The sequence below is a fragment of the Megalobrama amblycephala genome, linkage group LG24 (genome assembly GCF_018812025.1).
Source record: "Megalobrama amblycephala isolate DHTTF-2021 linkage group LG24, ASM1881202v1, whole genome shotgun sequence".
In the NCBI taxonomy this organism is placed as follows: Eukaryota; Metazoa; Chordata; class Actinopteri; order Cypriniformes; family Xenocyprididae; genus Megalobrama; species Megalobrama amblycephala.
The window spans coordinates 7,969,076-7,986,453 of record NC_063067.1 but is presented as its reverse complement, the minus strand read 5'-3'; the positions used below and the strand labels follow the sequence as shown (position 1 = coordinate 7,986,453).

General features: G+C 36.0%; 1 protein-coding gene across 1 annotated transcript in view; it reads left to right on the top strand.

Moving 5' to 3' along the window:
• The window catches only part of cpne9 (copine family member IX), a 50,687-nt gene that overhangs the window by 14,683 nt on the left and 18,626 nt on the right, over window positions 1-17,378 (top strand). The window contains exons 5-9 of the mRNA XM_048178118.1: window positions 2,171-2,274; window positions 2,392-2,431; window positions 2,563-2,565; window positions 3,009-3,085; window positions 17,112-17,175. Coding sequence (XP_048034075.1) covers window positions 2,171-2,274; window positions 2,392-2,431; window positions 2,563-2,565; window positions 3,009-3,085; window positions 17,112-17,175 — 288 coding nt within the window. The remainder of the gene's footprint in view (window positions 1-2,170; window positions 2,275-2,391; window positions 2,432-2,562; window positions 2,566-3,008; window positions 3,086-17,111; window positions 17,176-17,378) is intronic.

The following is a 17,378-nucleotide window of genomic DNA, read 5'->3' as shown; positions in this document are numbered from 1 at the left end:
GCACACGATTTAGTTAATCGAGGGAACTAATTAGTAAATCGTGTGCACAATTTAGTAAATTGAGGGAAAGAAATAGTAAATCGTGAGCACGATTTAGTAAATCGAGAGAACAAATTAGTAAATCGTGCACACGATTTAGTTAATCGAGGGAACTAATTAGTAAATCGTGTGCACAATTTAGTAAATTGAGGGAAAGAAATAGTAAATCGTGAGCACGATTTAGTAAATCGAGAGAACAAATTAGTAAATCGAGGGAATGAATTAGTAAATTGTGCACACGATTTAGTAAATTGAGGGAACAAATTAGTAAATTGTGTGCACGATTTAGTAAATCGAGAGAACAAATTAGTAAATCGTGTGCACAATTTAGTAAATTGAGGGAAAGAAATTGTAAATCGTGAGCACGATTTAGTAAATTGAGGGAAAGAAATAGTAAATCGTGAGCACGATTTAGTAAATCGAGGGAACTAATTAGTAAATCGTGTGCACAATTTAGTAAATTGAGGGAAAGAAATTGTAAATCGTGAGCACGATTTAGTAAATCGAGAGAACAAATTAGTAAATCGAGGGAATGAATTAGTAAATTGTGCACACGATTTAGTAAATTGAGGGAACAAATTAGTAAATTGTGTGCACGATTTAGTAAATCGAGAGAACAAATTAGTAAATCGTGCACACGATTTAGTTAATCGAGGGAACTAATTAGTAAATCGTGTGCACAATTTAGTAAATTGAGGGAAAGAAATAGTAAATCGTGAGCACGATTTAGTAAATCGAGAGAACAAATTAGTAAATCGAGGGAACAAATTAGTAAATTGGGGGAAAGAAATAGTAAATCGTGAACATGATTTAGTAAATCGAGAGAACAAATTAGTAAATCGTGTGCACAATTTAGTAAATTGAGGGAAAGAAATAGTAAATCGTGAGCACGATTTAGTAAATCAAGAGAACAAATTAGTAAATCGTGCACACGATTTAGTTAATCGAGGGAACTAATTAGTAAATCGTGTGCACAATTTAGTAAATTGAGGGAAAGAAATTGTAAATCGTGAGCACGATTTAGTAAATCGAGAGAACAAATTAGTAAATCGTGCACACGATTTAGTTAATCGAGGGAACTAATTAGTAAATCGTGTGCACAATTTAGTAAATTAAAGGGGAAAGAAATAGTAAATCGTGAGCACGATTTAGTAAATCGAGAGAACAAATTAGTAAATCGAGGGAATGAATTAGTAAATTGTGCACACGATTTAGTAAATTGAGGGAACAAATTAGTAAATTGTGAGCAAGATTTAGTAAATTTAGGGAAAAAAATAGTAAATTGTGTGCACGATTTAGTAAATCTAGGGAAAGAAATAGTAAATCGTGAGCACGATTTAGTAAATCGAGAGAACAAATTAGTAAATCGAGGGAACAAATTAGTAAATTGGGGGAAAGAAATAGTAAATCGTGAACATGATTTAGTAAATCGAGGGAACAAATTAGTAAATCGTGCACAAAATTTAGGAAATCAAGGGAAAGAAATAGTAAATCATGAGCACGATTTAGTAAATTGAGAGAACAAATTAGTAAATCGAGGGAACAAATTAGTAAATCATGCGCACAATTTAGTAAATCGAGGGAATGAATTAGTAAATTGTGTGCTTGATTTAGTAAATCTAGTGAACGAAATAGTAAATCGTGCGCATGATGTAGTAAATCGAAGGAACAAATTAGTAAATAGTGTACATGATTTACTTTTTTCTTGCATGTCATGTGCAGGGTTTCATAAAAATAAGTATACTTTTTTTTTTTTTTTAATTTGTCTAACATTTACCTTTTTTTAATAACACAATTCAGGGTTTTAAACTGCATTCATAAATTCTGAATTTTGGCAACAGGGTTAAATATATTTGCAAAAAAAAAAAAATTAAACAATATTTAGTTTACAAGATAAAGCATGTTCTTTCACAAATATTTTTGTGTGGCAAAAATACTTCAAGGCCTGCTTTATACCCAATTTGCAGAGAATGACCTTCATGTATTATGTTTGTACTTGGGAAGGTGAAACAATGTTGTTTTTTTAGATGGACAATACATTGCAGTATTAGTAGTTTGAATCTAAAGATGTTGTTTCATTATCTTGCCATGAAAACATTAATCTAAAGATGCATCTTTTATTCTTGTTTAGTTTGGACGAACAGAAGTGATTGACAACACTCTCAACCCAGACTTTGTGAGGAAGTTTGTCTTGGATTACTTCTTTGAAGAAAAGCAGAACCTTCGGTTTGACGTGTAAGTGGAGGACGGACCTTTTCCGCCTTTAGTTTTAGAAAAAAGCCCTTAGACAATGATATATTTTTTAGACATGATCTTCCAGTTCACTTTCAATCTTTTGCTTATTCGACGCAGATACAATGTGGACTCTAGAAGCTCAAACATCTCAAAACATGTAAGCAAACTTTAATGTCTCAAATGCCGTTTCCTGCATGCTAATGAATAGACAAGAACCACGATGCAATGACTTCTAGTTTTACCGTGTTGATTTGATGTCTTTTCTGCTACAATGGATGTGGATAACAGAAGGTACAAGCTGTAAATGAGTATAATTTATCCATTGCTTGTTTTCCGTCATGCCAGAAATAGTTACAAAGAGAATGCAATTTGTTTTTCAGTTCTCATTCTTTGAAAAAAAAAAAAAAAAGTGTCATGTTCAAAGCCCAGACCCTCTGTGTCCTTTAAAACTGCATGAAACAGTCTGTCGTAGTTCTCAAAGTCTTGTCTTGTTTTTCTTTTTTTTTGCTTGCTTTTTTGTATGCATTTCCATGTCATTGATTCACCCCTTCCATTGCTTAGAGTTTCATCAGCCAGGCCTCACCTGTCTTTATACTCAGTGACATACAGTATCCAAGGTGAGTCCTCATACCATCTTTCTGAGATTTTCCAGACAGGACTGTCACAGCTGATTTGTATCTGTGGAGCAGGAAACCCACAGAACTGATTTACCTTCATTGTTTTGTCTTCCACAGTCCTTCCTCGGCCAGACGTTCTGCACTCTAGGAGAGATTATTGGGTCCTCTGGGTCAAGACTCGAGCGGGTGCTTTCGTAAGTCTTTTATTATTTTTCACCCTTGATACGACGTTGAAGAAGAAACAGTGCCATGGAAACGGTTCTTAAAAAATTCTCCAAATCCTATGGGGTCTCTATTCAGGCCACAGATTTAACCACATGGAAGACATAAGTTCATCTAGCCCACATGGTCCAGCTGAGCTCATTTATATAGCAAGTGCTCTCGCGACGATTATAAGACAAAAGGCTTGATAAATGGGTCTTTTTTCGTGCAGCTCGCGGATCAAAATCCTTTTACGGTCTCCAGATAAAAAACGTGCTTCGAAAATCAATGCTTTTAACCGCTGTCGAGGTGCTTGTTTGGGGTTTCAGAGTAGCAAACCTTCTATGCCCATATCAATCAGTTCTGCGTACAAATAGATCCCAAAGCTTGGCGGGGGGTTAAAAAGGCAAACTAATTAAGCTTCGACTTGAGTAAGGATGGCACTCTGGATCTAGTGATTGTGGCATTTTAACACTAAGATACAGGCTGCAACTGTCCAGCATATCTGGGTCACATCAATGATCTATTTCAGTAGCACAAAATAGGATGTCTGGTTGATGCCTTCAAAGGGATTTGCACTTGCATTTGGCCTAACTGAAGAACCGCATTCATTTTTTGTGTCATTTTACAGAATCTGGATATATATACACAGAATTTCATGTTTGCAGAGTTATTTTAGCTTTATTTATATATACTATTATAGTATTTATTAATATTTTAAATTGGTTTTTATTTTTATATTTTCAGTTCTTATTGCAATATTATTTTATTTATAAATATTTCTATTATTTCAATTTTAGTTTCAGTAATTTTGGTACTTCAACTTATTTATTTCAGTTAGTTGCCAAGAGAACATTTCTAATTTTCATGAAAGTTTTTTTAAGTTTAGGTTTTTCATCTAATATTTCTATTTCTATTTTATTTTTTCACTTACTGAAAAAACTATTATAATAGTTTTAATTTTAGTTAACAACAACAATGGATGACATACGAAGCAAAAACACGTGAAATTCATATGCTTTTCCGTAATGGGGCTCAGTAATCACAATATAAGAATAAAGAAGATATGGCCAGACTGTGTGACTAAACCCCTGAATGACATGAAAAATACTTTGTAAGTCCTTTCTAACAGCTGATATTCTTCCCCGAAGAACACGGCGGTCGCTGTGCACGCGCTCTGTATCACAGCATGGTAGACAGCGAGCTTTCTGCAAATGCATCTGATGGTGACACGGCATGGGGCAAAAAACACTAAATGGGCCATCTCCTTTTGGCCTTTGTGTCACGCTTTATGCGGTGCTGTGCAAGCGGCGAGCAGCGGATTAGGAAAAAGGTTGGCGGCAATAGGCATATTTTAGTAGGTCAGCCCGTCTCTCTAAAGAGCTAGTGGGCAGATACTGTAACACACTGGGGTGGAAGTGTGGAGGAAGAGGTACTACTCTATTACCTGCTGGTTTCTATGGCAACCCACCAAGACTAGTGGCTTTTCAATTACATAGCACTGCATTTGGGCAAATACATCTAATTCCCTCTGTTTTCACAAGATAAGGCCGGGGAGTCCTAAGGACAAGAGATGCCACGGGATGCTCAGAGATGGGGATTTGAGGTTCCGCGCAACATTCAGGGCCCTTCGGGCTTGATTTTTCTCCAGCCTCATTTCCACATGTAAGCATGGTGGATTTGTGGAGAAAATGTGCGTGGATAGAAGAGAGCCATATACTGTCAGACTGAGCAAAATATTTATAGACAACCTGGTTTCGGTCCAGGAATATTTGAGATGAGAGAATGTAAAATGTACAATAACAGGACCAGGTGTCAATATTTCGGCTCAGGGCTTTAAATTGTCACAGAATGCAATCTATTTGCCATGTATGAGTATTGAAAATATTTCAAATAAGCTCCAAAATATGTCTCGCCACGCAGGTAGGAAGAATTACTCCATCAGAAGGTGGGTAATTTGTCATTGGTCACTGCTGAAAAACAAATTACCTAATGTTACGCCCATGTGTTTTTATACACACTCGATCAATCTATTTCATACATAATTCGCAAATTTAACTCTCTACCCCCCACACACATGCGCACACACAAACTGAAGTTCTAATTAGCTGAAAAGAAAGCATGACATTTTCTGTGAAAATACCCTCAGTGTTGGAGACATTCATCATTGTAGCAGCGCTGTCACAGGTTTACACTGAGATGTATGAGAGTGAAGTGTGTCCAGATAAACTGCCAAACACACCACAGTCAGTGTACTGATGGCTATCACAGACATCAGTGGCTGAAATGGATTTTCACACTTCGTTGCATGGAAAACAATTAAATGTTCGGTACTCTGCAGACACTTTGACACTTTGAAACATCTGTTCTGTAGTGAAAATATAATTGTATATATGTAAATGTCTACATTTTCAAAAATCAAAAGCTGTATCCGTTAACATTAGTTAATTAGTTAAAGGGTAGAAATTTCTGTCATTAATTACTCACCCTCATGTCGCTCCAAACCCGTAAAACCTTCGTTCATCTTCGGAACACAAATTAAGATTTTTTTTGATGAAATCTGAGAGCTTTTTGATTCCCCTAGACTGCAATGTTATTACCACTTTCAAGGCCCAGAAAGGTAGTAAAGACATTGTTAAAATAGTCCACGTGACTGCAGTGGTTCAACCTTAATGTTATGAAGCAACTAGAATACTATTTGTGTGCAAAAACAAAACAAAACTTTATACAACAATTTCTTCTCCTCCCTGTCAGTCTCCTATGCTGTTGACGTTGGAAACATAGTGCAGCGCTCTACGTCAGAATGCCGACTCAGTATTGGCTGGCTGGCTGGCAGCCTGAAATTTTTTTTTTTTGAGATGACAATAGACATGAAGGACTATACAATGTTTTTGATCTGCCTACATTGACACTATTGTATGCGAACAGAACTGAGCTGGATGATGACATAACTGTTTTCTCAAGTGCTGATATATAGATAAATTAGTTTATTTTTACAACAGAATGAATCAATACTGAATTTACTTAAGCTGGACAATGACACCGTTTTCTTAAAGAGCTGCTGTGCAGCCAAATTATTTACCAGTTATCACTGTAAAGCTGCTTTGACACAATCTGCATTGTAAAAAGTGCTATATAAATAAAGGTGACTTGACTTGACTATAATGTGTTAAGAGCTCGCTCAAGTACTGGGGAATTTAGTGCTTTGTAAGTAATTAGCAAGATTTTAGAATTTATATGATGTTTAATAGGGAGCCAATGCAGTGTTGACAGAACCGGGCTAATATCGTCATACTTCTTGGTTCTTGTAAGAACTCTAGCTGCTGTGCTTTGGGCGAGCTGTAGTTTGTTTATTAGGCATCCAGGGCAACCACCCAGCAAAAACACAATAATCTAGCCTTGAGGTCATGAACGCATGAACTAACTGTTCTGCATTTGTCATTGAGTGCATATGTCATAATTTAGATATATTTTTAAGATGGAAGAATGCGATTAGGCAGATGCTAAAAACGTTGCTTTCAAATGAAAGATTGGTATCAAAGAGCACACCCAGGTTCCTATCTGACGACGAAGACTTGACGAAACATCCATCAAGTATTAGACAGTATTCTAGGTTATTACATGCAGAGGTTTTTGGTCCAATAATTAGAATTTTTTTTTTTTCAGAAGTAAGTAGTAGGAAATTGCTGTCCAATTTTTTTTATATCAGCTATGCACATTCATTTTATGAATTGGTAAGATTTGTCAAGGCGTGAAGAAATATAGAGCTGAGTATCATCAGCATAACAGTAAAAACTAATGCCACGCTTCCTAATGATATCTCCCAAGGGTAGCATGTACAAAGTAAACAGCAACTGTCCTAGTACTGAGCCTTGCGGTACTCCATACTGAACTTCTGATCGATAGGACATCTCTTCGTTTACTACTACAAACTAATAACGGTCAGGTAAGTATGATTTGAACCATGCCAATGCAATTCCACTAATACCAACATAATTTTTGAGTCTACTCAAAAGAATGTTGTGGTCAATAGTGTCAAATGCAACACTAAGATCCTGTAACACTATTAGAGAAATACAGCCACGATCCAATGAAAAGAGCAAATTATTTGTAACTATGGCTGCAACTAACGATTATTTTGATAATCGATTAGTTGTCTGATTATTTTTTTCGATTAATCGGATAAAAATCCTAATTTTATTTATTTTTATTTTACTGACAAAAATTATTCAAGCGTTCAGAAACAAAATTTATGAGACAGTTGTTGTCAGATTTCATTGGTGATTTCAAATATGAAATTTAATCGAAAGCTTGGCGAACAGCTTTGGAGAATTTGAAGTTTCTCCATTCAGAGAGATAGGAGCTGCACTTGCATGCCTGAGAGGTGTTTCAAAGATGGCCACCGAGGAAATGACTTGTCTTAAAGGGACTTTGACTAACCCTTTTATGTAAACAAAAGTTAAGTAATGCTGTAAAAATATGTTGCTCATAGTTAGTGACAAGACAAGACCTTATTGTAAAGTGCTACCAATAATTTTGACTAAATAAATGGTTCACTTAAAAATGACAACTCTGTCATGAATTATTCATCTTCATGTTGTTTTAGAACTGTATGACTTTATTTCTTCAGTGCAACACAAAATGTTATATTCTGAAGAACCTTGATGCCAAATGCACATTCAATTCATTTGCACATTCAAACTTTGTGCACCAAGACCAATTTCCTCATATTTTTGGCTGCTTAAAGGGTTAGTTCATCCAAATATGAACATTCTGTAGTTTACTTAAACCTTATATAAGTCTAAACCATGATCAGTGGTTCAGTGGGATCAAGTCAGTGGAGTCCAAAATCTTTTCTGCAGAAGAAACAAATGCATAAAAGTTTGATGAATGACACAATGGTGAGGAAATGATGACAGAATTTGCATTTCTGGATGAAATACCCATTTAAGTTCAAAAGTCTAAAATCTAGTGCCGGTCATAGACTTCTGGGGGCAAAACTTTGTTGGGGGGCCTCTGAAATAAACAATTTAGCCTATTAATAATAATAGCCTACTTTACAGAAATTGAATAAAGTATTTAAATGTACAAATAAAACACATGTTATAGCCTTCACAGTATGAATTAAATATACATTAATTCTTATTAAAGATACTAAAGTTCTTCATTAAAGACCAGTGAATGATTCATTTGTTTTGTTTTGTTGTTTTATTAACATTAAATGATACAGACAACAGCAGGTTTATTAGGCTGTTGTCACTTTAAGACCAAATACACGGATCTAATGTCAAGCATTCTATTACTTTCCCAACTGTTTATGTTCATTTAAGACATAACCGACTACGTTTGTGTGAAAACTTGCCAAGACGGGCATTTTGACATATTTTTGTGTGTATTTGTCTGTTTAAGCGCACACCCGAAGCCCAAAGTAGTCTTTACTTGTCCGTGTTTCGCTCTATCTCGGATCATGCACACAGAAAGCTGCCTGAGGAACAGCGTCTATTTTGCAGCTCAATGCGCTTTTAACTCTTTAAGTATTTTAAGTATTAAGTATTTTAACTTTTTAAAGTATCGAGTATGTCCGACAGGAGACTCTATATAACGACAATCATGTTACATAATTTGGATGTTACGTAAGAAGGATGACAGCGCACCGCTTTAAAGGAAAGGAACAGAATGCGGCGTCATGTTTTCGTAATCGTTGGAGGCCAAAATCAAAATGAAACTAAAATTCTATTAATCGCATCCCTAGTCATTGAATCATCAGAGAGCAAGGTGTTTTGGGGGCCCTACACAACTTGCATACTTTGAGTATAGGGAGGACCGGCACTGCCAAAATCACATGTATATCTCTGTTTACTTTGTATTCTGGTGATGCTATTTTAGTGGGTGAGGTTAAGCGTATCTCAAGATCTTTTTATCTGTGGACACAGCTGTTGAATTTGACCTTCAAATGAGTCTCTGGCTTATTAGGAGGGCTCAGTCAGGGAACCATGGGCTTAGAACTTAAGCACAGTTCCTGACTCCTGCACCAGATGTGTGTGCGCTGAATCTGTAAGCCAGGAGACCTGTAAACACAGTGTGGCCTTTAAAATTCATTATGCATAATCGAGTTAACGGTCACATGATCACCGTCCTTATCTGGATCAGGCACTTCAGATACAGTATATATTTGCATTTCTCTACAATACTTCCTCTCCGACAGACATTTATCTGCTGCTTAATTGCTCTGATATGCACTTCTACAATCTGTGTTTTGAGTGCTGTTTGGAGCAGGGCATTTTTGACAGCTATTAACCTGCCCTGACCGTACACTATCTCTCCTACAGTGAGATCAGTTAATGCATGCTCACTAAATCCCCACCATCATTGCCTAATTGGCCGGCTTACTCATTCTCTACAGTCTGTTCCCACGGCTGAACCTGCAGCGTACTTCAGCATCACAACATGCTGGTCTCTCGAACTGTATTTTTAGAAGCTCGATTATTTTAAAATTCATGTAATTCACCTTTATGAGTCACAATTATATTGATGATACCATTTTATGTACATGAACAACAAAGCTTCGCTGCATGATTTTGTCACATTTACATGCCCGTTGAAGAGCTGTATGACAAATTAAAGCAATAAGCCCCAAATTGGCTGTGCATTGTTCTGGTTTTATCTCAGTTAAAAGCCATTTTTATGCATGACACAAAGCGACAACAGCAATATGATAAAAGACACTGATGTTCAGTAAATAATTAATGGTATATGCTCTATGAACAAACCAATAAATTTAAGTATTATAAATTGTGCTGTACTATTCGTGCCATAAATGGGTTTAGATTTTGAAGCTTGTTATTGAGAGGTGTTCTGTTACTTTTCTAAGTCACTTACTTCTGTCTGTTGAATGATAAAATAGAGAAAAATCCAATAGTGTTGCATCTATCCAGAGGCCAGAATATCATAGTCTTGCTCTTTTGACTTGGACCACATAGCAACACCCTAGCAACCATTTAGCAACTACGTAGAAACCATTCAGAACACTGGCAGCAAGTTCAAGGCATTGCAGTGGTGAATTTTACATGGGTATGCACAGTCAAATTTTATGTAAAAAAAAATTAAAGGTGCCGTAGAACGTCTTTTTAAAAGATGTAATATAAGTCTAAGGTGTCCCCTGAATGTGTCTGTGAAGTTTCAGCTCAAAATACCGCATAGATATTTTCTATTCATTTTTTTAACTGCCTATTTTGGGGCATCATTAAATATGAGCCGCTTTAGGCTGCGGCCCCTTTAAATGCTCAATCTCCCCTCCCCTGGAGCTCGCACTTGCCTTTAACAGCATAAACAAAGTTCACACAGCTAATATAACCCTCAAAATTGTTCTTTACAAAGTGTTCGTCATGCAGCATGTCTAATCGTGTAAGTATAGTATTTATTTGGATGTTTACATTTGATTCAGAATGAGTTTGAGGCTGTGCTCCGTGGCTAAAGCTAACATTACACACTGTTGGAGAGATTTATAAAGAATGAAGTTGTGTTTATGAATTATACAGGCTGCAAGTGTTTAAAAAATGAAAATAACGACAGTCTTGTCTCCGTGAATACAGTAAGAAACGATGGTAACTTTAACCGCATTTAATAGTACATTAGCAACATGCTAACGAAACATTTAGAAAGACAATTTACAAATATCACTAAAAATATCATGATATCATGGATCATGTCAGTTATTATTGCTCCATCTGCCATTTTTGTTGTCCTTGCTTGCTTACCTAGTCCTAGTTACCACATCCAGACGTTAATACTGGCTGCCCTTGTGTAATGCTTGAACATGAGCTGGCATATGCAAATATTGGGGGCGTGCATATTAATGATCCCGACTGTTACGTAACAGTCGGTGTTATGTTGAGATTCGCCTGTTCTTCAGAGGTCTTTTAAACAAATAAGATTTATATAAGAAGGAGGAAACAACGGTGTTTGAGACTAGGGCTGCACGATTAATCGCATGCTATTCTCACGCGCATTTCGTCAGTAAAGCCGGTTCCCTGATTACCGCTAAATCGCCATCACCTGCTTTCAAATGAAGCGGCATTTAATAGACAGAGCCGTAGTTCACTGAAAAGCCACGCAATATCGCGTTCATATCGCAGATGAATCGCCTGCGATAATGAACGCGATATTGCGTGGCTTGTCCGTGAACTACGGCTCCGTCTATTAAAAGGCGCTCTGTTTAAAAACAGGTGATGGCGATTTAGCGGTAATCAGGGAACCGGCTTTACTGACGAAATGCGCGTGAGAATAGCATGCGATTAATCGTGCAGCCCTATTTGAGACTCAATGTATGTCATTTCCATGTACTGAACTCTTGTTATTTAACTATGCCAAGATAAATTCAATTTTTAATTCTAGGGCACCTTTAAAAATCTAGTTAAATTTATGAAATTATGCTTTTTCAGATATTACATTTCATGTAGTGTGTAATATAGCTGTTTGTGAATGTAAAAGTTGCCAAGATTGAAATGCACATTAAATGGAGTTACTGTCTCCCAAAAGAAAGAACAGATTCTGAACTGCCTGAAACAACTTTATTGGCTGTCCGCGAACAACCTCTACTTTGACCCCCACTCAAACTGTTTGGAAGAGTTTGGTTTGTGTTGTCGCCATATCGAGAAGATGCTGTTTTCTTCACTGTGAAAGCAAATCCACTTTGCTTGCACTTCAAAAGGATGAACTGGGCTTGAACTGATACTAAAACTAATGGCATTGTTATTGTTCTTATCACTCTGTGTTCAAGTGCTGAGGAAGGAGCTAAAACTCAGAAATGGTTATGGGAGTTTGGTTTCCGACATGTGCTGTAAGCGATAGACCAATCACAACAGACTGGGCCATCTGACCAATCAGAGGAGAGCAGGCTCTTGGAAAGGAGGAGTTTAGAGAGAAAGAATCCTTGATCAAACCATTTTAGACACTGTGAGAAAAGTGTGATGCTGCAAATATTATGAGAAAATTAATGTGCTTTTGGATGCATGTAAACCTGTTGTAGGAGTTCTCCAAAACAACATTAGGAACCTTTTAATATAATATTTATATAATTATATAAATATAAATAGATATATTTTTGTGCTTTTGAAGGTGCATTCGTGACATACAAACAGCAGTGTTGGATGTCTGTCCTGTAAGAGGGACTCAGCGTCTCGGTTCTAATGGCGCAGAGATTCATCCTGGCTGCCGAGGACTCTGATTAAACATGCAGGGAGGATGTTTTTGGCACTGACACAGTAAAACGTGGGGCGGGGGGGAGTTTGAAGCTCTCCGATAAAATCTTGAGTTGCTTTTGTTCTGTCTGTCAGATATGCTGTGTTAGAGAGGTGACAGCCCAGCTGGAAAAGAGTGTATTCTTCGCCTGTGACCATGAATAGTTTCATACCACAATGTGGTTTAACTGAAAGCGAGATATTTGAGTGCAATAACTCTTAATCCAAAGGACATTTCTTCTTGAAATGTTAAATGTCATTCATTAAATGTTATTAATTTATTCCCTCATTCATTTCTCTCCTGTCAGTCAGTATTTTTTTATTTTTTTTTAAATCTCTCATTCTATTCCTTTCTGTAGACTCCAGTATTACTTACACTAGAGGCACTTCCTGTTCTTTTGTGTTCGGTAGCAGTGATGGAGCCCTCATTCGCAGCAGAAGTTGGGATTGTAAACCTCCTCGGCTCACCTTTATAAGTTGTTTCCATAGCAGCGGGAAAGTGAATGCAGAGAGTTAGTGACACTGACAGCTGTCTTGAGGTATACATTCGCTGGTACTGAGTAATGAGAGAGTGTACAGTTATGATGAGCCATGTGTGACCTTGAGCATGATGAGTTGATGCCTGGGGCAAGATGTGAACTCTTCAGATAAGCCGAAACCTCTCCTACTTGGTCTTTGTACTTGTACAGCAAAAAATCCACTAGTGGTGTCCTTGGACTCCCAAACCCCCCTAAGTAGCTTGCTTTTTTCTGTCCGTTATTGTTTATTCTCTACTTTGGATGTTGCATTTGTGATCTTGGGTCATTCTGTGAAGCTTTTCCATTTCTAAATTACTTTTGATTTTTAATTTTTTTTTTGTCCAAAGGCCTTAATAATAATAAAAAACATATATATATATGTCATCCAAAGTATGTAAGGTAGTACAACTAGATCTCTTTTATTGAATCCAAAAGGTTTTAATTATATTTTGCTACATATAAAGGTATTTTAAAGATTTTGAAGTGTCCAAAGGCCAATACAGCCATTTCATTTGTGATTAAAATACCTTAAAATGTAATAAATGTATATATTTTTTTATTCTGGCATGATTTTATAACATCATATTTCAACATAGTGCAAAATGGTATTAAAATTATGTGTAGAAGTCGTTGCTTTGTGAAAATTTCATTGATGTCATTCGGAGTAACCAATATAAAGGGACCATTTTGGATCAAGTCATGCGTTCAATATCATGTGACAGGATGTGACATCATTCAGACACCTGCAAAGAACCACATGGTCATGAAGCAAAGTAACTAATTCTCTCCTAAATCATACGCATGTCCCGAAACATCAGGTCATTCGGTATAACCTGCTCTAAAACATGGAAAATGGTGTAATATTTTGAAAACTTTTACTAAATATAAAATGTTTGATTGTCCTTTTGTTAACTATCTAGATATCAGCCTGTTAGCATTGTTTGAAAATATGGTCATTCGGTATAACCAAAAGTGTCATTCAGTAAATATTTTTGGTGTCAAATTTTGTCCATCTGGTAAAAAATGACAAAAGCAGTGTTAATTGATTATAAAAACCACATAATCTCATTGTTAACACTTAACTTTAACTTCAAAATTAATTATCTCCATTTTTTTTTTACACTTTTCACAACCTTATTTGTCAATGACCCGTTTACAGGTTTACAGTTCTCTTCCATTGATATATAAACATATTGAAATATATTTAAAGAAGTCTCTTATACTCACCAAGGCTGCATTTATTTGATCCAAAACACAGTAAAAACGGTAATATTGTGAAATATTTTTACAATTTAAATGAACTGTTTTCTAATTTAATATATTTTAAAATGTAATTTATTCCTGTGATCAAAGCTTGATTTTTTAGCATTATTACTCCAGTCTTCAGTGTCACATGATCCCAGAAATCATTCTAAAATGCTGATTTGATGCTGCTCAAGAAACATTTATTATCAATGTTATGCAGACAGTTGTGCTGCCTGATATTTTTGTAGAAACCATGATAGATTTTGTTCAGGATTTTTTGATTAATAAAAATTTCAAAAGAACAACATAGAAATAGATTTTTTTTTGTAACTATAGGTATTTTACTGTAGTATTTACTGTAACTTCTGATCAATTTCATGCAAAAAATTCTTAAATCTTACAAACCCCAAACTTTTGATCAGTAGTGTACTGTATATAAATATATAAATAAATATATATATATATATATATATGAAGAGTTTGGTTCCAAAACGCAATAATTCCATTTTGATTAATTTGAGTAAAAAGGTGTTTTCTTTACCAAGAAAGTGGCAAGATGAAAACCACTATTTTCTGTTTCAAACTTTCACATAGCATCTTTTGGTTATAAAAACATTAAAAGTTCAAATCTACATTTTGATTTTAAAAAGTTTATTATAAAAACATGTTATTTTTTTCCCCCAAAATGCAATAAATCCATGATACTTTCTTTTCAAAATGCAATTAATCCATCAATATAAAAGTTATTTTTCAAATTGAAAATACACAACAAAGTAAGTTGATTCACACATATATGACAGAGTCTAAACTTTGCCAATATTTATCTTATGTACAGACATTTTACTAAAAATACATTCAGCCGTCGCTCCCAAAATGAATTCAACGGGTCATCTTGTTATTTGTCATTACCGATTAAAGAGTATCTTGCGCCACCGCACTGTTAAATAAACACATTTGCCAAGTACATTGTTATTAAAATCGGCTTTTTAAAAAGCCTTCAATGTTTACAGTGGGTGGAATGGTGCGCTGTGATTGGTTGAGAGAGGATATATTGCGTTTTGGAGAAAAAGGAGACTGGCGTTTGTCGCGTTTTGGAAAGAAAAGGAGGGAACATGACAGAATAACACGACGGATATCGCATTTTGCGCAAAATTAATAAATGACTTTTCAATACTGACCATACAATACTGATTTTGGCGGAAACTCGATTTTTTTTGAAAATGCCGTTTATCGCGTTTTGGAACCAAACTCTTCATATGTACTTTTTTAACAGAATTCTTTGATTTATTAAATACTACATGATTTGAAAAAGGAGGAATTTAGATGGCAACAGAACCTAAATCTACAAAATAACAAAAATAAATATATATTTATAGTCTCAAAACTCAGTTTTGTTTTGATATAGGTATCAAGATCTCCCCAAAAAGAAGAAGAAAGTTGCTAGATTTTTGTTTGCGTTTATAAAAAAATGTTTTAATAAAGTTGGCATCAGCTAATGTCGTTATTTATGCATTATTAGGGACATAATAGGCACCCATTCTGTAGAGTGATACTCTTGGTGTTCTTTTTTTATTTCTTCACATTGCACTGTGAAATTGTGAAGAAAGTAATATACAGCCATGTATTTTTAAAAACTATTATATAATTGCATTCATTACAGCTCAGCCAACTGGAGATAACTTAATAAAACACTTCCCACTGCAAGAGTCATTTTCAGCCTCCATGCCACCTCTAGCCTTCTCCATGGCAGATCCGCCTCACTGAATCTTACCTGCATGTCTGGATCTGACATGTGTCTCAGGAGGGGGGAGATGAGAAGCGTGGTGGGACGCTTGCCTGTCTTAGATGTCCTTCAGTCTAAATTCCTATTTGGCATCATTGAGCTTTAACTGGATTTCTACCCCGCAGGTGGTCAGTAGGTGAATGTGTGCAAACCATTGTGAGATTATGCACGAGTGTGAGTGTGTGAATAGATGGAGGGTCAAAGGCTGTACTAAAGTATCAGGCTAACCTGCCACTCAGCTGTTGCGGTGGTATTTGTTCCCATGGGAATCCCATTTCAGCCAGTGAAATGCAAAGATGACAGGAGACCACAGAATGGGGTTTTAAAATGAAGAAAGAGAGTCTGTGGCCATGGAGACAGATCTTTGGAGCTGGAATCAATCATCTCATTTTATAATTTTATGACAAATATCTTAGACTACAATATATGCTGCTGGATAGTTTTTGTGCATCATGTCCACTTAGAGTCAGCATGAAATCAAAATTGACCCTATTGAATGATATTTTTGAATGATTCATCGGTGCATGTTATTCTAAAGAAGAATAATGGTCTTTCATCAAAGTATAAATATAATAACTTGTTCTCCTTCTGAAATGACTTTCCTCTCCAGTCAACATCACCATTATTTTTCAGTGCTTGAGTTTCACAAACCAGCCAATTTATATATAAAATCTCTACATTTTTTTTTTCCATTAAATATCGACTTTCACTCAGAAATATGTCAGTTTAAGTAAGTTAAATAGTTTGAGAACTTCATTCATGTATTAAGATCCAACAAAAAGTGTTAATTTTTCCATTTTTTGCTCTCCTTCCCTCACAGAATCTCTCTCCTTTCCCTCAAACAGTTGTTCGGTCCTCACCCTCAGCCTTTAATCTTTTTCTAGCTAGCCCTCATCACCTTTTCCCCCTCATTCCCTACACTTTCCCTCTTTTCAGGTGAATCATGTTCTTTTCAGAGGTTCGATGTGGGCTATTCAGCGACTGAAGTGGCCCACCATTACCGCCAGTGCAATCGAATTGTTCCGCAGAAAGCTCTTAGCAGCAAAAAGCGCTCGAGCAACTCTGTGAAAAGCCCACAAAAATGGAGTCGTCTTATTTGTCCTGATTTTGAGTGGGCTCGCTGTGTGCTTATAACTGTGCCAGCCTTCACGAGGGTTTTACTTGAACTCTTGTCTTTAAAACGTTAGCCCACATTTTATTGAAAGTTTAAAAGCATTTATCTGTCTTTTCTCAGGGGCATTCCGGGGAAGAAATGCGGGAACATTATCTTCACAGCTGAGGAACTCAGCAATTGCCGGGTCAGTACAAGACTAACGCACATGCACGCACACGCACATAGTCTTAGTGGTCTTTCATCAAGCTGAATGCCTAAAGCATTGTATTTAAATATCAGAGGTGAAGTATTTTTCTTTTTTGCTAATATTAGATACTGAGAGACAGAAAAAGCAAAAGAATATCTAGATTTTCCAAGCTGATCCATTGTGGATGTCTCTGTATTCAC